This window comes from Aspergillus vadensis (assembly GCF_003184925.1).
Source record: "Aspergillus vadensis CBS 113365 unplaced genomic scaffold BO88scaffold_18, whole genome shotgun sequence".
Taxonomy (NCBI): domain Eukaryota; kingdom Fungi; phylum Ascomycota; class Eurotiomycetes; order Eurotiales; family Aspergillaceae; genus Aspergillus; species Aspergillus vadensis.
Genome location: NW_020292056.1, coordinates 282,258 through 307,826, shown reverse-complemented (window position 1 = coordinate 307,826; position 25,569 = coordinate 282,258). Strand labels below are relative to the sequence as shown.

The 25,569-nt window shown below is 46.1% G+C and overlaps 15 protein-coding genes across 15 annotated transcripts; 10 read left to right on the top strand and 5 right to left on the bottom strand.

The window, feature by feature from the left end:
• Window positions 1-416: 416 nt before the first annotated feature.
• Window positions 417-1,048, bottom strand: BO88DRAFT_406342 (uncharacterized protein). The gene has a single exon (XM_025707128.1). It carries the CDS (start codon window positions 651-653, stop codon window positions 423-425), a length of 231 nt encoding a protein of 76 aa, XP_025560887.1. The 5' UTR covers window positions 654-1,048; the 3' UTR covers window positions 417-422.
• Window positions 1,049-1,079: 31 nt separating this feature from the next.
• Window positions 1,080-1,418, top strand: BO88DRAFT_344711 (uncharacterized protein; the record flags this gene model as incomplete). Its single annotated transcript, XM_025703244.1, has 1 exon — window positions 1,080-1,418. A coding segment is annotated over one exon (339 nt), but the record flags the coding sequence as incomplete, so codon positions are not given.
• A 1,054-nt stretch (window positions 1,419-2,472) lies between these two features.
• Window positions 2,473-3,267, top strand: BO88DRAFT_445140 (uncharacterized protein; the record flags this gene model as incomplete). The annotated part of the gene is made up of 5 exons (XM_025710181.1): window positions 2,473-2,506; window positions 2,640-2,711; window positions 2,753-2,801; window positions 2,823-3,008; window positions 3,040-3,267. 5 exons carry the CDS (start codon window positions 2,473-2,475, stop codon window positions 3,209-3,211), a joined length of 513 nt encoding a protein of 170 aa, XP_025560885.1. The 3' UTR covers window positions 3,212-3,267.
• Window positions 3,268-3,866: 599 nt separating this feature from the next.
• On the top strand, window positions 3,867-5,324 carry BO88DRAFT_436806 (uncharacterized protein; the record flags this gene model as incomplete). Its single annotated transcript, XM_025709585.1, has 5 exons — window positions 3,867-3,929; window positions 3,955-4,087; window positions 4,156-4,410; window positions 4,463-4,868; window positions 4,967-5,324. 5 exons carry the CDS (start codon window positions 3,867-3,869, stop codon window positions 5,322-5,324), a joined length of 1,215 nt encoding a protein of 404 aa, XP_025560884.1.
• Window positions 5,325-6,722: 1,398 nt separating this feature from the next.
• On the top strand, window positions 6,723-7,726 carry BO88DRAFT_489430 (uncharacterized protein; the record flags this gene model as incomplete). The annotated part of the gene is made up of 1 exon (XM_025712701.1): window positions 6,723-7,726. The coding sequence occupies exon 1, from the start codon at window positions 7,055-7,057 to the stop codon at window positions 7,724-7,726; it is 672 nt and encodes a 223-aa protein (XP_025560883.1). The 5' UTR covers window positions 6,723-7,054.
• BO88DRAFT_406341 (uncharacterized protein) lies at window positions 7,696-8,026 on the top strand. The gene has a single exon (XM_025707127.1). It carries the CDS (start codon window positions 7,742-7,744, stop codon window positions 7,958-7,960), a length of 219 nt encoding a protein of 72 aa, XP_025560882.1. The 5' UTR covers window positions 7,696-7,741; the 3' UTR covers window positions 7,961-8,026.
• Window positions 8,027-8,551: 525 nt separating this feature from the next.
• On the bottom strand, window positions 8,552-8,737 carry BO88DRAFT_344738 (uncharacterized protein; the record flags this gene model as incomplete). The annotated part of the gene is made up of 1 exon (XM_025703246.1): window positions 8,552-8,737. A coding segment is annotated over one exon (186 nt), but the record flags the coding sequence as incomplete, so codon positions are not given.
• Window positions 8,738-9,433: 696 nt separating this feature from the next.
• BO88DRAFT_344870 (uncharacterized protein) lies at window positions 9,434-9,628 on the bottom strand (the record flags this gene model as incomplete). Its single annotated transcript, XM_025703264.1, has 1 exon — window positions 9,434-9,628. A coding segment is annotated over one exon (195 nt), but the record flags the coding sequence as incomplete, so codon positions are not given.
• Window positions 9,629-11,115: 1,487 nt separating this feature from the next.
• Window positions 11,116-11,924, bottom strand: BO88DRAFT_436804 (uncharacterized protein; the record flags this gene model as incomplete). Its single annotated transcript, XM_025709584.1, has 1 exon — window positions 11,116-11,924. The coding sequence occupies one exon, from the start codon at window positions 11,922-11,924 to the stop codon at window positions 11,331-11,333; it is 594 nt and encodes a 197-aa protein (XP_025560879.1). The 3' UTR covers window positions 11,116-11,330.
• A 1,674-nt stretch (window positions 11,925-13,598) lies between these two features.
• Window positions 13,599-13,844, top strand: BO88DRAFT_344858 (uncharacterized protein; the record flags this gene model as incomplete). The annotated part of the gene is made up of 1 exon (XM_025703259.1): window positions 13,599-13,844. A coding segment is annotated over one exon (246 nt), but the record flags the coding sequence as incomplete, so codon positions are not given.
• Window positions 13,845-14,142: 298 nt separating this feature from the next.
• On the top strand, window positions 14,143-14,475 carry BO88DRAFT_466330 (uncharacterized protein; the record flags this gene model as incomplete). Its single annotated transcript, XM_025711470.1, has 1 exon — window positions 14,143-14,475. A coding segment is annotated over one exon (333 nt), but the record flags the coding sequence as incomplete, so codon positions are not given.
• Window positions 14,476-15,202: 727 nt separating this feature from the next.
• Window positions 15,203-15,367, top strand: BO88DRAFT_313029 (uncharacterized protein; the record flags this gene model as incomplete). The annotated part of the gene is made up of 1 exon (XM_025702452.1): window positions 15,203-15,367. A coding segment is annotated over one exon (165 nt), but the record flags the coding sequence as incomplete, so codon positions are not given.
• A 3,832-nt stretch (window positions 15,368-19,199) lies between these two features.
• Window positions 19,200-19,532, bottom strand: BO88DRAFT_455557 (uncharacterized protein; the record flags this gene model as incomplete). The annotated part of the gene is made up of 1 exon (XM_025710874.1): window positions 19,200-19,532. One exon carries the CDS (start codon window positions 19,530-19,532, stop codon window positions 19,200-19,202), a length of 333 nt encoding a protein of 110 aa, XP_025560875.1.
• Window positions 19,533-22,383: 2,851 nt separating this feature from the next.
• On the top strand, window positions 22,384-22,551 carry BO88DRAFT_344783 (uncharacterized protein; the record flags this gene model as incomplete). The annotated part of the gene is made up of 1 exon (XM_025703251.1): window positions 22,384-22,551. One exon carries the CDS (start codon window positions 22,384-22,386, stop codon window positions 22,549-22,551), a length of 168 nt encoding a protein of 55 aa, XP_025560874.1.
• A 955-nt stretch (window positions 22,552-23,506) lies between these two features.
• Window positions 23,507-23,896, top strand: BO88DRAFT_466327 (uncharacterized protein; the record flags this gene model as incomplete). Its single annotated transcript, XM_025711469.1, has 1 exon — window positions 23,507-23,896. A coding segment is annotated over one exon (390 nt), but the record flags the coding sequence as incomplete, so codon positions are not given.
• Window positions 23,897-25,569: the final 1,673 nt, after the last annotated feature.

The window sequence follows — 25,569 nt, the reverse complement described above, 5'->3', positions numbered from 1 at the left end:
TGGCTTATCACGAGAGCCAGAACAGTAGTCTTATCAGATGATTTGCCCGTTTCTGAAATATCGGGCTCCCGGATTCCCAGATTATGGGTTTGTCCAGGTGTGGCTAGGCTGCCTCATTATTACAAGATCTCTGCCTTATACAGTGACAAGACGGGCAATCTACGAGGTTCTGTTATGCACGACCTGTCACCAAGGTTGATATCTGTCGAGCGGACCATCTGAAAGCATTCAAACATATCTGAACTTAGAGTACAGTATGTAACAAGCAATCTATTTGCCAGACATACACCGACTCGCAGACTGCTTGTCCAAAATGAACCGGAGGAAGTTACCCAGGACTCGCGACGTCGTCTATATTATTATTCAGGATCAGGATATACTACTATACAGATGGAATTGATTCCGAGTAATTACTGTATACATTATACCACAAAATCTAAGCTAACTATTGTACATGACTGGCAGCAGGCATTGACAGATACAGACCTCTGTTCCATACGGGCCTCTATTCCGCCTGTGATGCACGATGTTACACCAATGCTGGAAAGAACCGACAGCATGGCGCGAGCAGATCTTGGCTTCCTTGCATCATAACAAGTAAATATACTCTGGCAAGTACTAGTCCCCAGCACTGCGTAGAGATAGCTGCCCATAGCTGAAGTATCTCAGAACAGGGTCCCAAGAACAAACAAACCTGTTCATCTGGGAACGGTCCAGGGCACAGGTGATATGACATGGAGCCCATGGCTATAAAGAAGATATCTCCGGAGAGATTGATACTCAACAAGCCCACCACTCCTGTCAGGGGATATCTCCGGAGGAGAATGATACTAAACAGGCCCACCACTCCTATCAGAGGATATCTCCGAAGAGAATAATACTAAACAGGCCCACCACTCCTGTCAGGGGATATCTCCGAAGGAGAATAATACTAAACAGGCCCACCACTCCTGTCAGGGGATATCTCCGAGAAGATCGTACGACACAGGCCCGCCATTCCTGTGAAGGTGCACACTGTTGCGCTTACACATCCCAGTGAGTGAGGACAGGAAGCCTGGTCCTGGAATGAACAAGACTAGGAGACGCCGGCCTTATATCTCCAAGCGCTCCAGTCGCCTGGCAAGACCAACTGTGTAGCACTAGCATCCAGCCTCGCCAGATTCAAGTCCAGGACCATCATGTGGTGCAGAGGAACTTCAGGAGTCGTCAAAGTGCCAGGTGCGGTATCCGGTCATCTCTGCGTGTGCTCCCTCCTAAATGTCCAGGGCCACATGGTGACCATATACGAAGAGCAAAACCCGACTCTACGTCCCGAAATGACCATGCCCTCGCATGGTATCGGCCCCAAGACGTCAGGTCCTCAATCAAAGACGGGGCCGACTAGGGAAAAAAGATCGGCATGGACATGGGTAGAGTGACAGATGCGCGCGACTCGTAGGACAGCACCACTGGTCCATCAGCGTGTCGAGTACCCGGTTTCTACAGCACCTCTGCCCAGTGCCTCACCGCTGTCGAGTCGGTTCATTGCCCAAGACGTCATTTCCCGGATACTGTACTGGAATAGGAATTGACCGAAATTCACCTTTGGAAGCTTCTCACGTTCCAGACCTTCAAAATGGACAATGCCCCCCGTTGGACTCATTGGGGCAAATTCGGATTGTGAAGTACCACTGAACCTTGTATCCTTGAGGTTGGTATCAGACAGTTTCAATTAGAACCACGCCTTATTGTCAAAACAGGCAAGAAGAGACCGACGCCCAACGGGAATGCGCATTCAAGCGCCCAGAATGACTATCGCGCCCCAGATCACCGTGACGCGAGAACGAGCGTGACCTTCTAGATAGCATCGAGGTTTCATGTGAGACGTTGCTGTGGACGAGTCAGGTGTCATTGTTCGGCTGGGTGATCTTCCTTTGTCTCGCTGACCTGGGTCTCGTGAGCTCCTCGACAACGGAGGCCCTCCTTGTACAGTAGCGGCATGTTATACCATCTTGTTCGCATAATTGACCACATACCAAATAGTACCTCCTGCATCTGTACGGATTTGTTTGTAACGAAAATACCGCGAATGATTGCAAGCACACTACTCCACTGGATTGATTCTCAACCATTACGAGCACGCGCCTCGTTCATAGGTTACGATAATCAAGTAACCTGTCTCTGAGAGTAATTGCCCATCTTGAACGACTACGATTGGTTTTAACAGTCGGGAGTAATACTACTGATCCGAGATAACCCGGGTGGGGCACTACAAGTTATGATCGGGTGGACCTCATGGAACTCGTTATATGTATTGAACCTCATTAGTTGTTTCTCATCTAAGCGCGCTCCCTGAGCATTTCAATTGTAAACCCGATATCTAACTGGGCGCTGGGCTTACAAAAATGAAGCAATAGGTGCCAATCGTACAATGTCATCGCGACTGTTTAAAGAAGCGTGCCGATTTTGTTTTCTTCGGAAGACTTCCTGAAAATGATAATGAACCCTAACAAGAACAAGAAGAAGAGTAATAATCGCGCTTGTCTCCATTACGACGTTTCTACCATAATTTGTGGGAAGCTGTTTACGCAAAGAGACTGCCAGACTTGGCACCACTGTGTTGAAGCAGGCGGTTCTCTTGAACTAGCTGCACTTAAGAGTGTCGGCGTTGCTGATTTCGAAGATATTGTCTTCAACGTCCAGAACTGCCCTTAAACTGTTTGATGTCTTACGTGAAAGGCACAACCAAAGAGATGGCGATAAAACTTCAAAGAAAATCAATTTAGCGACGCGGCGAAAAACTGGCTCATACTTTCGGTGAAGTTTGGATTCAGGTAACACAGCGAAGCGATCGCCCAAATTCATGGGATGGAAAATTTATCATGTCTGGAAGCCATGATGAACGCAGCTGTCGTGGGCTGGGATGATCTTTACCGAGAATGGCTTGAACGCGAGAAAAACCTTCGCAGCGATGTCCAGCGCTACCGATTTGCGCAATATCTCGGCCGGTCGCTACACTACAACTCGTCGTTGAGCTTTTCTCGAATCAATACTATTGAGAGAGATTCGCACCAATTCCGCGGCGTTACGTCAATTCGATCGCATGTTGGCGAGCCGTGTAAACAGCATCATCAGAGAGATCCAGGAAACAAGGGCCCGGAACGAAATTGCCAGCATCACGGTCTGGGTGAGATCCCTCAAGGAGGTGAGAGTTATCCTCTCTTTAAATTGAACAAATTAAAATGACAGTTTAGCAGGTCCTTAGAGCCGGCCGTGAAAAAATGAGCAGGAGCCAAGGTTTTGAGGAAATTGAAGGATCGTCAATCCTGGACGGCATTCCTGGTTTATACCGACTTCTGAGTGTAGAACAGCGGCCCAAGCGCGCGCAGATCCTGTAACTTAAAATCATAACCATGTATACATCTACACATATGCTTCAACGCGTCCACAGTATAATATCGGATGAGTGATACCGTATCGGAAACAGAACCGACAACAGACTCGGAATTTATTGTAACTGCTCAATAGCCTCGTCGACGAGCTCCGCAACGCTGCAGTGGCCATGGGATAGTGGGATATACAATTCGAGACTGCCCTAGTAAGTATCTATCTTTTCAGATACTTTGTTTGATTAAATATAATGGCGTTGGTTTTAATGGAAAGAAAGCTCAGAAGATATTCCGATGGAATGGGCGCGGCTCGGTGGCTGAAAACGTTCACTAACTAGTTACTTGCCGCGCCTGTTTACGTAAGCAGTCAACTAGAGCGATCTTGGTCAGCTTCTGACTTGTCCAAACTCCGTCAGCGTTTGCCGAAAGTGCATTTGTCGCGGAATACCTCGCCTCGCCTCACATAGTATATTCTCAAGAGCACAAAAAAGTGCAAACATGGATTGGGAAGCCACATCTACCAGCCACGGATCTATACAGACCGTTAAGCGAATTCTGCAGGTCGGTGAAGCGATTAACTTTGCAGACCCTCAAGGCAAAGAGGAGTTACGCTCTCTTGAAGTCGCTGATAGTCGCTGATAGCCCCTTAAACGAATTCTCAAATATGCTGGAAGAATATCATTCCATGCTCAATACTGGTTCTAGTATTGCTCTTGGTCGTGGGGAAACGCTATATTGCACGCGGTGAGCAGAAGTCTAGAGACTCTCTTCACGACAAATGAACCAGTGGTTGTCGATGGACCCCGAATCACCTGGGCTGCACTCGTACTGGCTGCAGGCCCCGCATATGATGGTTCAGCCAAGCTGGTGATAGGCGATTCACACGTGGATCTTCCGGAAATTGACTATCAATTAATAAGATCTGGCCGACCATGGCGATTCCTTTCTCCATGGCCAGGAAGTGATGATTGTCAAAAGGAATTGGGGGCGATTGAGAAGACGCGAGAGGAGCTCTCTAATATCGAGCAGAAATTAAGAAGAGGTCAGAGACGTCCTGAAGCAGACAATCTACCATATCTAACCTTTAGGTACAGTTTTGGACGCGACATCCGCACTAGATCGGAAGCTGGGCCGTCGCCATAGCATTGTTGCCCGACTTCTCGAGGATCAAGCACGCGATGGGCAGAGGGCAGGACCAGGCTGTGTCTACATGAGCACAGGAGGTATGGACCAGGGTAGTACCCTGGAGGCCCTGGTTCAGGAGACAACTGGGGATTCAGCTTCTGCCCAAGACAATGGAGCCCCGTTGCTCGTAGCTCGAACGATGCACGGGGTTGAGCAAGCCGCTCAGCTGAAGCCGATTGCTGATGGCCCGCAGGAAGCACCAAATCTGACTTCTGCTGAGAGCGAGGGATTCAGCGGGATTGAACCGGTAGGCCGAGAGGCTGACCTTCAAAAGCCTGCCTCACATACCGGGCCCTTTGTTCAATGCCTTAGCGAGTAAGCCTCATCTGGAATACCCATTGTACATTTGCCTCTAACGGAGAACAAGTGTGCTCGACGATCCAGAATTCAACGATGTGATGTGCTGGTCGCAGGATGGTCATTCTTTCTCAATTCTCGCGGAGAATGATCTACCTGCCGAGTTGCTTGACAGATTTGGGACGGAATGCCTTCAGTCTTTGGTCCGACGATTATATTACTATGGATTCCATAAAGTTGGTGGGACCTGGAGACACGATCAATTCGCTCGAGGTGTATCGAGTTCTATCTGCCCAGCTCGGCGCAGCAGCAATTCCCCCTTGGCTGACATCAGGCACGGACTCGGACCTCGGTACAAGATCATCCAGAAACGTAGAGACCGTAAAAGACATTGACAGCTCGGTATTGGTGTTCCTCGAAGAGCTCACACTGCCTGCTGAACTGGGTAGTTTTGAGCTAGTACTTTCAACATAATTAGGTGTATTCGCCTGGCTCAAGTATTCATGGTCAAATGGAGTGCAGAGTCTCGGGTGGCATATGAATTTTGATGCTAGCAAACATAAAGAATTGCCGAGAATAATCACAGCTTGTAGTCTTTTTGGTGGGTCGGACATAACATGCTGAGGCAGAAAACTCTGACCCACCTATCATTTGAGGACAGCCAGACCTTGGCTGATGTGAGTGATTGCTGACCGGTCCATGATTTAGCTTGAAAATCTTCATCATTATAGACTGCGTTGACTGACCCAGAAACAGTGTATTGTTCTTGGCAACTCTGGGCCACCATGGCAATGTCCTGGAGGTCGGAAGAACAAGGGTTGAAAGTAGCAATCGGGTCAAATGCAGGTCAGGTGTGCCATATCTGATTCGTGTCCCAGAGCCCTGCACGAACGGCGCCTCTAGATCGAGGTAGCCAAGTGGGTGTGGAAAGATCGTCTAATCAGTGAGCGGGAAACGCCTTACCCACTACCAAATCATGGTAAACACAGGGTTGTACGGACTTACGGAGGCGATATCGAGCCCGTCAGCAGGGCGTAGAGAAACAAGGACGGGAATAGGGAAGATCTATGGAGCTATAGAGTCATTTTTCTCTTTTTCATACTTACGGCTGGTAGATCGTGGAGTTTTACGCCTATTATCAAAGATGATCCGAGTATGTTTGGATGACGCACTCGTCTTGGCGTCTATGGCAACATGAACGAGGTCCAGAACTCTTGGAACACGACTTGAATGTTGTCAAACACACTTGTGCAAGGACAGTTTCTGAGAAGGATCTCACGCATTCTACGAGATGGGGCGCACAAACGTACGGGCCGTTCAACTGTTAATTACGTTAACCATTTATACGCACACCGATTGAGTCAGCGGATGGGCTTGAGCGGCCTGTTATGGAATAATTTGCGGCCGAAAATGGCAGCTCCAGCTCATATCGAAATTCTAAACTAGCTGGTAGATTCAAACTGCTCTTCTTGAGCAGATGTGCTGAACAGACTTCAAATGCTATTAGGGTGGGTCAGTTCTAGCAACAGGTAAGCCATTTGGAACAGCTCAATTTAGCCACTCCACTGACTCCACTAAGCAGGCTATCATAGGCCGATCAAAGCGTCCGTTCAGCAAATTCAATACTTTAGAGAAAGCATCGTATCCACCTTCCAAATGCATGCAAGTCAATTGAACGACCACACCACTTATAAATAAAAGGCGTCGTCCCAACCGTCCTATCACTACTCCATCATTTCAGATCGATTCTCTAGCAATCATTCTTCATTCCATTGAATTTCTGCGAAATGTATGCCAATCCTCGAGTGCCTAGCAACCGCCCGGCATACATTTGCCCCGGGTGTCAATACTTTCCTCTTCTGCCTCAAGTCCCCGGAGGCCAGCTGGCTGCTTGTCCCAGATGTCAAAGACTATTTGACCTTGCGCATCCAGCGCAGTCTTTAACCGTGCAGTTCCGGCCGCAGGGGGGCTACCCTTGCCAGCTACCACAACAGCAAGCTTTAGAGCCGCAGCGGCCTTGGACGTCACAACAAGCCTTGGCACCACGACAAGCTATAGCTGTTCAAAATGCAATCGCCCAACAGCAGCTTTCCCCAGCGACTGGAAAACAGCAGGAAGCATTATTGCAAGCGGAAATGCGACGAATGGCTGGTCTTATGTGCCATCAGCAACGAGCTCTACTGTAACGCGTAAAGTCTGGAGCAATGGCAATCCCAGGTCGTGGCCCAAATGTCGTCGGCGGAACACAGGGCGCGAACTCCAATCACTCTGGACAGAGCCAAGCGGTCTCCCAACAGCGAAAACCAGCTATTCAGTCAGTGCAGCATGATAGGGTGTCTGACGTGGCGCAAACAGACCATGTGGTACACGTGCCGCGGGCGCGTCAGGCTCACAATGAAGGAGAACAGAATCAAGTCAGTCAGCGAGTGCCGCATCATAGGGCGTCGGAATCGTCACAGTCCAACCACATTCGAGCGTCCCCTCAGAATCACTATCAGGAAGACCAGAACCAAGCAATTCAGCCAACACCGAGCAATGGTGGATCGCAATCGACGCAAACAAATGACGTTTCGGAAAGGTTTCAGCACCAGGAACAGCAGCGTCCAGCCATAAAGCAGGAAAAAGAGAGCCAGAACGAGGAACAACAACAGCGAGCGCCCCAGCAAGCTCGTGGCCGGAATAACCGGCGGAGAATCACCGACCAGTGCTTAAGGCAAAGAAGGGGGATTACCAGGAGCACCTCTGGGATTGTGCCTCCGCGATCACAACATGAGCGCCGGCGAAAAGTCTCTCTTTTATCGGTTCTGCCGATGATAATGGAGCCATTGCAACAAACCCGGTCTGTCTCACAGTCGAGGGTGATCAAGCAGGAATAAAATGGATCGAAGGGTATGGGCTATCTTGGGGCTCTTTTCGCCTCCTCTTTCCCGTTCTTGATGCTGGTGACCTATATAGGTATATGGGGAATATCCGTCCCCGGCCCTAATGGCGCAGAGCTAGTGAGAAGACGAGACTTTAGCAGCAGCAAAAAACGAGCAAGTAGCACTGAGTTTCGTGGTGTTTCAAAAAGAAAAAACTGTGCGCAGTTGGCTAGGAATTGTGGGAAGTAGAGGAGATTGGCTTTAGATAGCAGATGGACTAATGAGACGTGCTGTATGCCTCTAAGGCTCGTCCGGAGTACAATGAGAGAGCGTAGATGAGAATGGTGGTTCATTTATCTGCCTATCAATCCATGATATTGTATGTATGTATGATGAAGCAACTTCTAATAGATTCTCTAAACACACTGACACCTATACGGAGTGGAATCACGTAGTGTACAATTATCGATCGAGCGCATTGTCCTGACACTGGAAATCAATCAGTAAACCACAATGCCTAAAAATCAAGTCAATACACTCACCGTCTGCCAATACATCTCGTCGTCCATAGCAATTCCCGATGACTTTCCTGCTCCACGGCCTGAACCCATGTCTGCTCTGGCTTACACCAAAGACAAATGCCGTGTCCGCTCTCGGTATAGTAGCAGTTTATGCGTGAATGCCACAATCGTCATACATCTTTTCGCTGCCAAGCGCCTGTGTACTGCTTGTACCGCCTTTTGGAACTACGAGTGAAGATTCGATGTCGCTTCATCAAGCAGAGGAATGGTCTGCGTAGTAACGCCTGTGTAGTGCAGGGGCATTGTTGTTGTCTTCCACTCAGAAATGTTTGAGCCTCGATACCCAGTAGGTGGAATATCCATTCGGGAGGGAGGTGATGGGATCGTGAATCTCTGCGTCCTCACACGCTTGAATCGGATTGATCTCGGTAAACTCAAAATTACCGAGTCCGAGGGTTATATTGTTGCGGATGGTTCTTTCGAAGAGTCGTGGTTTCGTTGATAAGGACTATCGGTTGGTAAGGGTTGTAGAATCTCTCTAGTAAGATATCATAGTTGTCTTTCTGCAGCCGGATGGATTAACAAAGACGACGAATTGGCTACTCTCGAATTTGACATCGAGGTCCGTGAAAAGAAGTGTATCCTGGAATGGATAGCGGAAATGTTATTGAAACCAATGTCAGCTTCAGTACGTGTTCACAAGGACCATGGTTGAGCTTTAACAGCCCGAGCACGCTCTCACTCGGCCTCTTTCGGACACAGATTCTGCATGCTGTATGCAGATGCTATCGCTTGGGCGACGTGATCCAGAGTTAAAGAACCTGGCCAGTAGATATTCCGCCTCGAATAGTTCGCAAACTAGAGAAGTAGTCTGTCAGCAAGTACTTCCTATATGCGGGACCTTGGCTAACGTACCTGCTAACATTGTCAATAATCGCCTACGCCTGAAGCATGGATTCGATCATGGAAGTCACTTACCGGAAGATGATTTCCATTGCACAGTTTGATACTATCAGGAGAGGCGAAGATAAGGATAGTATACCAGGCCCTCCAGAAAGCCTTTATTTAGTAGTCCCGCTGGAGGCTGGAATATCTTTATATTAAATAATATATCATCCTTCGTTTCTCGCAGAGCTCAACCAATATGCGGAGAATATGAATAACCAAGACTATATAATCTTATATCGGCAACTCCGCCTGTTTATTGAATACTTAAATCATTCAACTGCTTATAGTTCCCTCCAGAAATCAAGATCTTACTCTTGTTATTGGCGAAAACCACCCTGGGTCTGATACTGACAGTACTGTTCGACAACGTAATTGATGGAAACACTAAGTTGACCACAATAATTTGAATACGCTTGAGCAACAGCTTGAAGCAGTATTTAAAATTAATAAATATTTTAGTGGTATGCTTTGCTTGGATGAGATTGCTATATTTATAAAATAATATATATTTTATTATAATACTTAAAATCCCCTTGTGACCATTTTCTTCTGGAAGCTGCAATAGTAGGAGGCATTTTCTTGATATTAAATTGGGGTATCTAATTTAGAGATGTAATTCTCGCCCGGACCCATTTAACTATTGACTATGAGAATTCAACAATTCAGTTCACAGAGATCTCTAGTCAACATTTCTATCCGGGACATGTATGACGCAAGGACCTGTTATGGTAAGCAATAATCTTTGATAATTGTGGTCTTTGGCTCTAAATAGACGCGGGGTGGATATTAAAGTACTGCTGTTCATCTCTTACTTACTAACTTAAGCTAAGTTAAAAATATCATGGCCATCGCACATGCTCTTACTGAGGCGGATACTAACCAAGTAAACTTTAAGTACTTGAGCTAGCTGTGAAATCAAATAAAGATTTTTGAAGAAGTCCGGTCAACAGGAAATAATTAATAGAATATATCTCTAGCTGTAAAGCCTGGAAAGATTATATAAATAATTCTACTATCCAAGCCTGCTGTGCAGTCGCGCTCTTGTAATATATAGGATTCATGTTGCAAAATGTATATTTAATACTCAGTATAAGTTAAAGCCATGACATCTTATAGCAGTATACTTTACAACATTTCTAAATATACTGTTATAAGTTTAAGATACTGCTATATTACAGAATATCCACCCTTTCCAAGCCGGGTTTATATTTCATTACTCTGATATAATGAGTTCACCACGTATTTATAGAGATAGATTCAAGAGCTATAACATGCTTCAACCATTTCATATTCTCTAAGTTAATAATAACTAAGCAGCTACTCAAGTTATTCCACAGTATATTATACTACTTACTGTTATAGTAGATAACCCTATGTGACTGGAACACAGTCAGAGCTCTGTCATGCTCTTAGTAAAAGAAACAGGAATTCCCATTATAAATAATATATTGAAGCTGTATTCCAGACTAGCTCAAGATTATTATTTACACCATTAACCTGCTATAATACTAATATACAACACAAGGCCTAAAGTCCCTGAGACAGACAGAGATATATTATCCCTGCAAGTTCCGGAGCTGGTAATAATTATCTATTTTTATTTAAAGGTAATACTGCTTCTCTACAGTTATTATTTTCATGATCACTGTGTATCCGCGGGAAAGAAGAGTAGCTTTGATAAGATATTCTATCTGACTATATATATATAACTGTTCAAATCCAAGCTCCCAATCTCGGGCCAGTTAATAATAAAGCTGATATATAAATTCCTGTGGTCTGATAGAGTGTCTTGGACCACCATGAAGTTTCTAGTTAGAACAATTCTTATCCAGTGGTTCTCAGTTAGCCAAGCCGCGGATGCAGGCCATGGTGCAATATGGTCACGTAGAAGGTTTGTCTTGCCGAGAGGTCTGTTTATAGTCTCAGCCGGCTCGTGTCCTTTCACCTTCCCGGGTTGATTAATGGTAGTTGCCTTGGCCGCGGCTCGATCAGATGCGGGACACGGCTGCGGCGGATAGCAAATACAATTCTTAATCACTGCCGCTGCCTTCAGTGGACGAATACTTCGGTGTCGATACGCCCGGTTGACAACACGCGCGAGCGCGAGCGCGTGTGTTGTGTATTTTCCGATCTGGTTTCCAGTGAGAGAGCTAATAATTAGACACCGGCAGGTCTTTATAAAGAGTCTCAGGGATTTCTCTCAACATATCAAGATATTTGACCTTCCAGGTCATTAGCTGGTTGTGTGCCACATCGTGCCATCTCTGAGTCGGAGGTTCGACGGCCAGCGCTTGAAGCGTGAACGCAAGCACCTGGCCGATGGCAGTCCGGTGGAGGCGCACTTCATCGTCCGCCTGCACATCCGCCTGCGCATCCTGATTCGGGATACACAAGAAATATTGAATAATGGTGGGATCATCCTTTGGGATATGAAGGAACACGAATACCTCCCCGGTGCAGATGTAGCCGTATCGAACGCCACTATCAATCATGTATGAGAATATCTGAGTGACCACGGCCGCGACCAGGCGGATGGCATAAAACTCAAACATGTCACCCTCTTGGTCAATGACATCACAATCCAGATCTATCAGGTGTAGACCCGCCACCAGTTCGGGGATGGTCACTTTGTGTGGCGCTTTGAACTCCACTGCATACACAGGTATTTGCCATTCATCCGCCACAAGGTACACGCAGAACTGGTCGGCATGCTGATTACATCGTCGCGCAGTGCTATCCCTCATTTATCTCCACGCGGCTTCTCTTCCTCGTCCTCGGCCTCTTCCATGCCTCATGTTCGCCGGTCATTGGGGTGTCCGCGCGTCCTCAAGATTCATTTACTTTAGGCTGTTCTCGAGCGAAGTTTCTGACGGGTTTGCGTGATCATAGAAAATAACTCAGCCTTGGATTCCAAACTCATCTCAAAGGAATTCATTATCTTATAAAATCTTAATAATCTTTTTAATAAAGTTGTCCACCGTGTCTTGCTTAAAATTCCGAAGAGACGCTTCTGAATAGATTAATCTATTCTGGATATTCGTGACAATATAATTAATTTGGGTATCAGAGGAGAATAGTAGGCGTATAATAAAGATATTATTACAGTCAAATTTATCCCAGATCTGTTCCTGTAGTTGGGGGAAGGCATGCTAAGGAATAATGTACTTAAGATAGAATTAGTTCACTAGGTTGGCTGTGTCACCCTGAGTAGTAAGGATAGCATCTGCTTCAACTCAGATTATTTTTGAGAGAGAATTATAGTAGTAATTAAGAAGGCAAAACAGGGGGTTAGATTGTATTTAATATTTAGTATCTTCTCGCGCCTGTCTCTCTTCCTCCTCACGGCGCTCTGCTGCTTCTCGTGCTTGCCTCTCGTTTTCTCGCGCCTGTCTCTCCTCCTCCTTACAGTACTCTGCTGCTTCTTGTGCTTGTCTCTCATTTTCTTATATCTGTCTCTCTTCCTCCTCACAGCGCTCTGCTGCTTCTTGTAGCTTTTGTTATTCTTTAATCTGATATTATAATTCGGTTATTGTTTCCTCCATCCCATTTCGAAAGAGTTGCTCGGCCATAATTGAGCAAAAGCAACTCAACAGCGGAGGAGGCTCTATCCGGTATGGGAAATAAAGTTAGAAGAGAATTGTATGTCAGGTTATTCACTAGTTTACTCACCCCTTCGGCCGGAGTCCATCGGTGCCTCAGGCAGTAATATATATCAGTTTAGGCTCAGTTAACCCCGCAAAATGCGCTGGTTCAATGATACCTAAATTTACTGTAATAGTAGTTAGAAAAATTCAATACCTCTTCTAATCTTTAACTAGTAGAGTCAATTATTTCAGTTACATCACTCCCGATACTCATAATCTGTTTATATAGGTACTGTAGAAGATGCTTCTATTGTATTATCTTACTAAGATGAAATTATATAACCAAGAAATTAGTAAGTAAGTATATACGCTTTCCAAATACAGTAAGTTGGCTTATCTCTCTCATTGACTGCTGATTTTGCGTAATGGCGCTACTGTATAATCCAGCCTTTGAGGGTTCAATGCCATACAGTCATTACCCATTGAATCTTATTAACAAGTAAAGAAAAGTCTGTAATTCTTTATCTATTTTACACCGTGAGGGTGCCTTCTTGCTGTAGATTTGGCTCGCTGTTACACTTGGCAGCCAATTCATTCCATGCTATTGCTTGGGGTCCTGAGTAGTGTGGGGCATCTCTCATCAGTGGATGAATATCAAGTGGGGACTAACGCCTACCCGTTGCTCATGATAAAGGCCATTGGCAGTAAGCCTTGAGAAACATAGTCTGGCCACTGTGTTTGAGTCACTTTATCATAGGCACGTCGGTATCACGTTCCTGATAATATCCACGGGACTTCCGAAGGTGATCAGAACAGTGAAATAGAAGCGGACAGTTAAATCTATCCTTTAATGGGGCTGCTCTGTCTGCTTTGCTTAACAGTATTCATGACGTAACTGCACGGGGAGGCCACATCTTGGTCATGACCACCAATGCCATCAACCAGCTGGATAACGCTCTCCTATGCCCAGGGCGCATTGACATGGAAACTGACTTCGGCTATGGCTGTCTAGGGACAAATCGCACGTCCTTCACGCAGCCGCCACCAGGGACGTCCTGGGTGTTCTGTGTTGTGATATGAGGCTGGTGCAGATCAGGAACCAAGCCGAACCATCGGAATTAATCCCGAAGTATGTATACGAAGAATCAACTTGATTTCCAATCAAGTTGATCTTCTCGTTGTATATATAGCCTCATGTTTCCCTCTGAATAATAATAATCAAGCTTCCTTTGAATTACAACATTCTGGACGCAGGGGAACAGTTTCGCCCCATCCCTTGCCAACTTGAGCGGAGTAGACGTCCGATTATATCGTCCATCTATCGGCTATATTCGCAGAGGATGTTCCACCTTATCGGTACCGTGCAGCAGAGGTTTAGAATTACCTTTGGCAGTACAGAAATCGTCCTATAGGAGCGGTCAGCGATGTTTTTGGCTTCTCAAGCAAACCACAACCGCAGTCCCACTTGGACATCGTACGAGCAAAACGTATCATCATTTTGTTTCCCTGGCTCACCAGATTACTTGTGTGCAACGGCCATCCCCATAGCATCTGGATGAGTGCCGTGATCATGTCCCAGGGCAGAGCGCACAACAATGGAGCAAACAATCAGCCCATATCCTTCTCAAACAAGCTTCAAATAATAGCAAGTCTGCATACTGGAACCGTAGTTGAGGTGCACGCACGGAAAGGGAGACACAACCTATCATGCATGATCATTAGAAGAAATACTGGCCTGCATTTATCCGATATCACTCACCCGCTTCCCGTCAAACGACGGAGCCGAGCTGAAGGCAGTGAGGCGACTCTGAATTGGATGTCCTTCTAAAGTCGGCGTCTCTGAACCCGAAAAATCGAAACTTTCTGCCTACTTCGGGCGGGTGTCTGGACTCATAACTCAATGGCATATTGCATCAGATCCCGACGAACACACGTATTCGCCTGGACAACGGAAGAAGAGGTCCGGACTGGTATACACAGATTACAGAAGAGAACATGTGCATGCCGTTTTAGAAGCAGTGGAGAAGAAGCTGTGCAGTAAGAATTCCGTAGGCCAATCTCAGGAGAAGAACCAGAATATGTTCCCGGCCGGAATCGCGGAGGATGCATCCTGCCCAATCTTTAAAAAGAACCAAAGATCTATAAAAATTGGTCGCTTACCTGCAGAAGCACCTCCTAAACCGTAGCTCGTGGCAACAAGTCAAAACAGGCACTTGTTATCATTTAGTGGGTATACAGGCTTGCTGCAACTTCCACTTAAGCAAACTAGTATCTGTAAGAAAGACTCGGGTGTACTATTAAAATATCTCCTGTCCCAACATTACCTTATCCTCACTGGGCCTGGAGATATTAACTCAGCGTCAAACCCGGTCAGCCTTCTTACTCCAGTAAGAGGGCTAGGGAAGCATAGGAAATAGAAAGTCACATCTATAATAATCTCTTACAGTGCTTTGAGAGAGAGAATGGTTAGAAGACAGGACACTGTCACACAAAAGCTGGCTGCCGTTGATGGGTCTATGAAGGTAAGTTTATACACCACACATTTTAATACCAAGCGTGATGCTCTATACCTGATTAGAAATACTATACTAGCCGGGCAATTTTACAGATATCAATGTTCCGCAACTTCTCATGGCACATACCCGTTCCAAAAAAGATGGTTCAATACAATACCTGAAATGCCCACCCCGCGAACTTTTTCACCACTTTTCCACCGGCTCCACCTGTCCTTTCCCTTGGTCTGCAGGACATCCAGATCCCCGGTTCCGGGTCTTGATAGACCGCGATCCGGCATCTCAAAAGGCTTCCACCACATTTTGAATGAGAAACAGATGGTCGTCTATACGTCCTACCAATCTTGAGGCCGTATTATGATGCTGGCCAAATGAAGGTATAGAATCGGGGTGTTCCAGATTCGGTGCCCACTAAGAATTCGTCGAAACGAAGGGGCAACTTTGTCTCTTAACTTGACCATTCGCGTACCAGTAGGAAAGCCGTGGTTTCAGTCAAACACAGCCCTGGCTGGTCATCTTTAGGAATTTGCACCTTGTTCGAACCATATACCTACCTTTTTCTGACCCAACCGGGCTCTGCCTTGCACAGAACCTGGGTAGAGTACCTTGTTGGTGCGAGGTCTTTCACCCAGCTACCAGACGGGCACTCTTCACACGGACACTCTTCAAGGGCCTATTGTGCACTGCCATCACCCAGTTGAATGGACACATCCTCCGACTGAACATTATACTTTGCCAAGTCACTTGAGATGAGGAGAGTTTGGGAGGTTGATTATTACCTCCATGGAAAACCCGCGCATCAATCTCGTTGATATAGCCGAGGTCAACAATTGACGGTGATTCGGAGCACGAAGGCTTCCAACGAGAGCTTTCCTCAAACGCCCGGCCATCTAGCTGAGCTAACCTAATTCAGTGCTGCAGCAGGTCAGGTTGACTGGGCTCGCGTCTTGTGTGGTTAAAAATCCATCAATCATCAACAGTCAACGCAACATTCTCTTATCTGACCGAGCCAGCTACGCATGAACTTCACTATCAAAATCATGAATATGACCCGAATTAGAACCAACGCAGGTGAGGCATGTAGAAGTTGATAACATAGGTGCTGTAACAGCACGGACTATCATAACTGAAAGCAGCATGACTACTCATGATAGTATGAGATGAAACCTAGAGAGTGCAGAGTCGGGCAATTCCATTGCTGCGAGTACAACCGCCTGGCCCTCTAGATGGCAGTTTCCACCAAGGTAAAACACAGCGACAACTTTCTATGTTCTTCAACGGACAAGTTCTAAATGACTGAATTATTCCATCTTGAGTACATGGTACCAGCCAGTATGTTGCCCACCGTTACCCTCTGCTTACCATGGCTGCTGTTTCTGGTCGGCCAGATTGCATGGAGACATTCCGCGGTTTCCCACCTGAAGACGGAAAATTGACCCTTCCATCCGTAGAGTAATCCAGAATGGCGTGTCTAATTTCCTCACTCCTATTCCCAGGGCAGTGTTTCCAGGACCACAAACAGCGCAATCATACAAGACCTGTGTCAACGCCTCAGAACGGGGAATATGCGAGAATCAAACAAGAAAAACCCACTACGGGGCTCATGCCCCTGAATAGCGAGCAAGAAAACCTCAGTGGTAGAGCTGGCACTAAGAAAGCTCCAACAAACCTTAATTGAGCTGCCGGTCACCGTTGCCGAGGAATATCTACTCATTAGACCCGGTTCAGCGAGACAGGGAAATCACCCACCCGACACAATGCCATCTCATTCGTCCACAGCAAAGGGCGGAGATGAATTTGCATTCTTGTCAAGGGTCGCTCTCTTCTTTAGTCTGAGGGCAAAGCGAGGGCCCAATCAAAAAGCCTGATGCAGAGTAATGAAATTCAAGGGTAAGTGGTGCTGGGTGATCTGAATCTGTTTCATTGAGTTTCAATTCTTTGTTTCAAACAGTCTAGAAGATCAGAAGCTCCCCAAGGGTTTTTCAACCATTTGACACTCCAGCCCAAGACTGTTCTGCGGTTGACTTTGTGGTCGAACATTACCATTCCTTCCGCACACAATGGCTAGCCTGCAAAGGAAGGTAGAGACACTGAAGAAGATCAGCCAAGTCTCGTCCATTGATTTTGTCTACCCCATATGTCTTAAAAGCTTTCGCCGACCACCCTTTAAACGACCACTTCCGGAAGCAAGGAGAAGATGCACTTGCACGGCCGGGGAAGAGAACTGCAAAGGAACAATGGGAGACGGAAATGCACGCAGGGCTGGCGAAAAGAACTTCGAGGAAGCAATGGGTTATGGAAAAATTTCTCACCTGCTACCGCCAATCCGTCAGAATGTCCATGGCTGTCGAAGACATCTCTCCAAACTCCCACCGTTTTGAGGTTAACTTTGTGGTCGAACACTACAGAGAGAACACTAGAAGTCGACACCAAGTATATCCGCCCACCATTGTCCCTCAGCAGGTATGCCACATTATGCCAGCTGGAAGGTCACTGGATCATGCAAGGGTTTAGCATTTATATCTTTGTTGACGAGTGTCTTGTAGGCTGCCGTACGGGTTCTTGAACCCTCATGATGGCTCCGATCGTGAGCGGGAGGAACATGACGTGGTTTCACTGGGTGAGGAGCTAGGATGCCGAAAAAGAATTGCATTTCTTTCCTTCTGAACGCACTTTCTTTCCGTCGTTGGATACTCTTCTAAGAAGTGCATAATCTTCCACTAGATCTCGTTTGCCCCCAATGCCTTTGCGGGCTCCCTCGCACGGATGTCCTGTATGCGCATTTCCGAAACGAGAAGAAAGATTCAATCCATCAGGGGCTTAATGAAAGAAAGACCAACTTTCAAAACTCGACACTGACCGCTTGGACGAGTGCACAACGTCTAACCAGGTTGCAGTCAGCATTGCCGAGGCTTTCTAGACTTACAAGATCATCTCACCCGCGGAACATGCCGCTGTGATCGGGCCCATCTCCTTTGAAAGCGTCGACTTTAGATACAACGAGAATCATTCCCCCGGCGTGCCAAGGTAAGGCAGTACGTCCTGGCTCTGTTCCCTTGTCACTCGCAACGTTAATCTCAGTGTAGCCCGTAATATGCAGTCCCCCGCGTTCAACATGAAATGTGGCGCATCGATCCCGGCCAAACCAGCTCTTCCAGATCGGGCATAATTCTGTCAAGATGTTTAATCTGTTGCTCGCGGATGGGAAATACGTCTTTGGCTCCGAAGCGTGGCTTCTCATGCCCCAGTGCTCAACGGGCGTGCATAAAGAGCTGAAATCGGGGTCTGAGGCAGGGTGGCGGCGGTATATCGACGGCTGCGTGGGAACGGAGCCGAACGAGGAACGCAAGGCCTACTAGCAGCGGGCGGCCAAGGTGCTGAAGGCGCTGAAGGCGCTGAAGGCGCTGGAAGCGAAGACTACTGGGTTAAAGGCCTTTGGGGTAGATTGTGTAGTGCGGGAACCACAGGCACGGGCATGAGGTATCGCTGTGAGAGCATTCCATCGGTAGGAAGATACATGACGTCGGACACTGACGATCTGGCTCTGTTTCCTTTCCTTCTTTCATCTCAAGTATCTACACAATTCTCCGCGTGCTACTACATCTCCCACACCTTCCTCGCCGGTCATGTCGTTTGGCATTATTCGCTACCAAGTGGTTTTATTCGATCATAGTCTCAACGGGTCAGTGAGGGGAAACAACGGGCCACATTGGAACAGAATAGCCAAATCGGACCAAGATTAAATAATAGCAGAAGTAAGATGAGGGTAACCAAAATAGGGCTCCATTAGCTATGTGGATCTCGGGAGTTGTATCCGTAGTCGCACTTTCGACATGAGTATCATCTCTTCCAATCCGAAGGATTATCCCATCAACCGAGTATAGGTCAATATCAGAATTATACGCTATTTTATTTTCCATTGTCAAGGGCCAGTGAACGGGGCTATATCGTCGTTCTGGAAGTGGTTTACCGGCATAGTGGTATAGTTGAGGTTATCATCGATGCCAGGGTCCAATATTGTCCGATCACCAAGAGCTGACAGCCACTGAACATTGGCTGCTTCACCTCTGGATGTAGTTTGCTTCAAAGACGACGGATCATCGCTCGGGGGGTCATGTTTTACCGCAAGATGTGTCCCGAGGATGTTTGGCAATAGCCTCTTCTTCACATCGTGGATGGCGGCTTCCAAATCAATCGGCTCCCAGTTCCCTGTGTCATGTTGCAAGGCCAGATGAACTCGATCGATTTCGTTCATTCGGGACAAATTGAATTGACCTAATATGCCAGGCTCATTTGTAATGTTCTCACATAGGCTTCTGGGTATTTTCCCGGACATCAGATCTGCCACCGCTGTTTCCAGAGAATGAAGCAAGGCTACCATTCCCGGTCGTGCGTAGAAGGCGTGTGTGGCAAGGGCATTGACCCCATTATTAGTTATACTCACGTTTCTGCTGCAATTAATGTCAGTTTAGCGTGGAACCATATCAACTAGTTACAGAACCTATATGGTAGACATCAATTCCTCGCTACATATCAGCGCGAAGCCCAGACCAACTATACTAGTAATAACCCACAACCATCTACCTTGTCTGAGATAATTATATATCAAGTCACAGTTACTCTTGGAAGGATCCTCTAGAACACATGTATGAAAAATACAATTCATTATATATGCCTTCTTTTGCTCTGCTGCTCATCAGGATCATGGATAGTAGCACTCTGGGAATTGGCACATTTCTTCATAATTCAGGACCAGCAGCATCCGCGCGGCTCGCCGGCCCACTGCATCTGGAATCATGTTATTTTTGAGCATAACAGCATAAGCAGCTGCGGCTTCAACACCCATCCACTCTAATAGCAGTCCCAATGCATGGAGGCCTTAGAAAACATTTAAATTCCAGGAAACCAACAATGGCTCCAAAACAGTACATGGTGCAGGGTCAATTAGACATGCACTGAGCCTCAAAACTTACTCAAAATTAGCTGTTCTAAGCCATTAACCGTCTTCCGGAGCCCTGCAAGCCTTTCGCAACAGGCCGATAGTACGATCTGGGATCAGATATAACAGAGTACCATGGTTGACCGGCCCCTCGGAACCCTCACCTGGCGTTTGGACTATCAAAGGGGTGGCTGGCGACCTGAATATCTTTATTCTTTTCTCTCCTCCTCCTCCTCCTCCTCTTCTTCTTTTGTCTGGTAGAGTCGCCCGGGCCTTCCGCATTGTCAATGCGAGGCTCGATTCGATCTGGATGGGCTCTGTTCCGTGGAAGGGCATCTCCGTGAGATGTCAGCTGGTCTCCTGTGATCGTGATACTCTCCTTTGTAAGGGCAGGAATGTCGTTGTCTATATAAATACCTATTAGCAGGTTATTCTAAGAACCTCAGTAACGGAAGCATGCATAGTAAGGAGGCTCAGGGAGTTAGGTCCCCACCTGCGCCCGTGGGATGGCTGCATGTAATCACTTTACCGCCTCTGCTTACGGCCCATGACTGAATAGCATTGATCCTGTGAGTCCTTTGAAGTATATCGGCAAGCTGGGCAGAGCTTAGTATTTATGCTTTTGTCAGGATCTCAATCAGACTCCCTGCCAACTAAAACTACTTAGCATTGATTATTAATATAAAGATTAAGTTTACCTTTGCCAGACTGTCTTCTGATAAGCTCTTATATCCTACTTTACTAGAACTAGGGGAGTTCTTCTTATATAAGTACAGTGCCACTCAACAAGACTTCAGTACACACCTGAAAGCCGACGATGACATCTGACATGTCTCGTAGAACCAGCATATGTTAATATATTAGAAAAGTGATCCGCCTATGAGACAAATTCTGTTTAGAATACCATAAACCGGCATTGCAAAAGAAGCTGTAACACAGGCGACCTATGTGAACCGCGCCGTAAAGAGTATAATAATGCCTTAAAGAGCATTAGTAAAGCTCAGGTCCGTCTCTGAAGTAGGGCTGGGTAGTCATGAACAACGTGGGCATACTAGATTAATAGTGTCGATATGAAGGAGGAAGTTGAAAATATGAACTTTCCAATTGTGACAGTGGGCAAGAGTGTAGCAGCAATGTCAAAACCCGTGATCGGGCCCCCCAGCTTCGCTTAGAATGAAACCCTATTGGAGCAGTGCCCTATCTGTCGATAATAGATCAAAGTTCCTATGTAGGAAACCAGCGGCAGCTGGTATGAGGCAAGGTGATTAAAGTATACCGGAAGTTCTAAATTGCTAAAAGATAAGTCTAGTGCGGTATATTGGCCATGACCATGGCTGCTACGGGGGGCCCATATGGGTGAATGAGAGCCGACACGTGGGAAAAGTAAACACTGTAGATTGACCGTCAAATACGGGAGGTAAAGCAAAATTCATTTTGAATTTCAGAGTTCAAGTAACCGGTGTTAGTATGTAGCGAGTAGTGAAAGTAATCTGTTTTTAACCAATGTGGATAAACCGTTCGTATTGCGGTGCACGACAAAGTCCGGCCGCAGAATTACATCGATACCGCCGATCATAATCCCGGAGTATTCGGACGAGAAGCAAGAGTATGTACGTGCGATCGAAAACATCACAAGCCAATAACTTGGAAGAGCGAACAGCTTGTTGCTCATGGATCCACTGCTGGATCTTGACACTACTGTGGTGAAGTGTCGGGTTACTCTGAAGCGTTCCCGTACCTTACGTATGCTGATCTCGTACGTCAAGATCTACAGGATATGAAACCTCCTTTGCCCGTGGTCAAATAATTCACAGAGTCCATTGCCGCCTAAAACTACTTAACTCCATTTCTTGGCTTCTGTGCTCCCGTGCGAAATTGCGGTTTGCAGTATTTCACCCGGATCATATACCACAGCTGGATTTAGATGGGTTGAAAATACAAAATTGAAGTCCCCACTGACACAGTCACCAATGAGAGAGGTGAAAGGTATCTACCGTGCTATAGTAGGGGAATCAAGGCCCGCTGTTGAAATGAATCAACAGTCAGACTTCCTTGACCCCGGGACCCATCAGACGTAACAAGAAACCATATATAATCAGGTCACTAATCCCATTGCATGTTCAACAATCTTTGCTCCCACTTTTATCAATTTCTGAATAGAGACCTCATGTCTCGGATCGCTCCCTTCAAGAAGCGGCGTCGATCGGAAAGCTCTAAAGCCAAAACCCAACAGAGAAGTAAGCTGAAGAAGATGTTGATCAGAAAAGCTGCCCGGTACAGTATTGAGTGTGACTCGGATGTATTCGTTATGATACGGGTCAAGGGAAGCGGCTGAAGGTATATCTTCAATTCTTCTCCATCGGAAAATTGGCTTCCGTCCATGCCAGAGCTGGTAAGTCGCGGGGTTTGCAGACGTAATGACATAATCTAACGAGTATAGAGTGGATACTATCCAACACTGATGATAGAGACTCTCGAAGATGTTGTTACCTAATACAAGCATTGCCCTGGACCAGACAAGGAAGAAGTTGGGACACGTGTAGTTCTATTGGTGAAGGAGGCTGCGTAGGGCTTACCGTCTTGTCGGAACCGCGGCCTGGAAAATCTCTCGAAGCTTGTATGCGTGTACGTTGGCTGCTCAAATAAATACGCGGCTATCTGATTTAGATACCCTGAGTACGATTGGGGGCCCCCGAAAGCTGGCCGATTCTGCTTATTCAAGTGCCCATGAATGTAATAAAAGTCAGTGTGATAATTAATGATCTGATGTTAAGGCTACACGTAGGGCGGGGAGTGGGGAAATTTTGGCTTACAGTGCTTGTAATGCTATACTAGAAGCACAGTATCCCTCTCCTGCTACATATACATTTTTAATAGGATGTCCGAGAAATACCCTTTGTAAAAGGCCTGGCGGGTGGCCTTTATATAGTGTTCTCCATCACTTCGCTTCGAACATCTCATGAACCTTGTGTACAGTTAGTGCTTTCAAGAGCTCTATTCTGGCATCTCTTCCAGGCGATCCATCTACCGTGATCGGTCCTATAGCGCTTCACCTAGCCACGCGGAACGATACGTACTTGCTGTTATTTTAGAAAAATAAAAGTAAATCAAATAACTTCGTCGCCCCGGAGAGCACTTCGGGGCGTTGTTGTGGGGAAGAGGAGCATGTCTCCCCCGATGGCGCATCGTTCCCCGGCGCCTATTCTGCAGCCCACTCCGCTGCCGGAGCTCACTTCCAGTCTCCTGTCAGACGACGCCGACTCTACGTCGGACTCCTCAGTTACGCCTCGCCCGTTATTCCAGATCTAGCCACGTTGGCCGAGAATATTCCAACCCGGGAACTCAAAATGTCCACCACGCTTCGAGACCAGTTCCTGAGCACACTGAGGATCCAGCCAGGGGCCGAATCCACGGCTGAAGCGGTAGCAATCGTACCCCAAGACTGGCAGGCTACAGGGGACTGGTCGTTCATCAGCTTGCTTTGCCACCGAGCTTTCAACACCTTCCGAAACCAGGCAGCCATTCAAAATTTCGGTATATACTACTATGGAGACTTCGGCCCTGGGGACACCTTGACTGCTGTTTCTCGAACGGTAGTGCGGGGACGATTGACATGGCTGCAGGCAACCCGAGATAGTGTGCTGGTGGCCATCGCAACCGCCTTGTACGACGATCTTTAGTCCAGGCTCATGGACAATACGCAGTGTCAGGGAATCAGGTATATGACGATTGGGCTTTGCAATCTGACTGAACCCGTCTCCGAGGTGGCCAGATACGTAGTTGCGGGAAACAGCAATGTATGCTGGTCTTCCAGCAGTTAAGTACCTCAGTCAACACTGCACATATTCTAACTAATATACTACGCATTTTTAGTGGAGCCAGCCTCTTCCGTCTCTTTTCTTTTCAGCCTTAGGATATTCCAGCTGTGCTATATCATATAAATAGATACACAACATTACACTGTCCTTAAAGATTAATCTGCATCTTCTTATAGACAGAAGATCAAACAGTCCTTAAAGTCCAACATATTACAGTGCTATGATACGGGATATATCCTACATGAAGCAAAGGCCAAGGGGCAGACCACAGGGAAGCTAAGTAAACACAGGAACTTATATCTAGCTACAGTACGACAATTCTCTTGGTATGCGTGCCATAAGCCATAGGGAAACCCTGGATGTCTGCGTCCCTAGAAAGGAGAGCCTACTAGTAAGGAAAATCTCAATATAGCCAGCCATGAATATTAATAGAAGTCTTCTCAGCCCAGGCAGCAGGCAGTAAGAGATAAAGCAAGCAGGATCATATTTCCTGGCCTCCCATAATAGCACTATCCGCGCATAATTAATAAGTAACAACTGCCAAAGGCATATTTCAGCAGTAATTATATTAGAAATATAATCTATAACAGATTACCGCCCTTGCAACACGCGAATCTGAAAACACCAAATATAAGAAACTCTCAAGATACTATACTAAAAGTTATAGAAGGACTCCATTAATCCTGTACCTGGATATACAGACAGAAACTGAGTCCCATCTAATAGCAGACCCTTCCAGAGAAAATAGTTATTACTTTTAATAAGACAAAATAATGAGCTTATATAATATTCTCTATCTGATAAAATTCTTAAGTAAGACTGCTCACTGATCCTCCTCTGCCAGATCAAGATCTGTTATTCTTTATAGCGGCCATTATATAAAAAGTCACTGAAGGCAAGTATCTGCAAGGTAAGAAATTCTAAAGGTCTAAAAGTCTACTAAGTAAGCAGGAGAAAATCTTAGACTTTTAATTATTTCCAAGCAGGCTTAAGATAGAGACCTATAACTATTAATCTATATCTTAATCTAGATTATAATCTTCCTTCTATATTTCTCTACAGCTCTGAGATAATCTCTCTATAAAGATATTAATAGTTCCTCTCCTCTCTGCTTAACCAGAGATAGAGTAATCTTATTATTAAGTATTCTGGGATGTCTAAGAGAAGACCGCGCTACAGTAAGTCAGCTTATATAACTGTAGAAATAGATACTAATAATATACTTACTATACTAGCCAGGTGAAGACAGAGGCCAAGAGCAGCGGGGGAACTATACCATAAAATTTATAAAATATTAGGAAATACTATATTCATATTACAAAGATCTTCAAACAATCTTTTAGTATTAATTAATATCAGATAACACTCGTGAAAAACCAGACCGTGGAGTGTGGCTTAGTGATATTTAATAACATTACTAAGATCCAGCAGGAACTGGGAAAAGTTAGCTATCTTTAAATACAGCCGTCGCAAGCCATGAAATAAGAGTAGAAATTCAATAATTATAATAGACACCAATCAGTTTTTTGAATCAT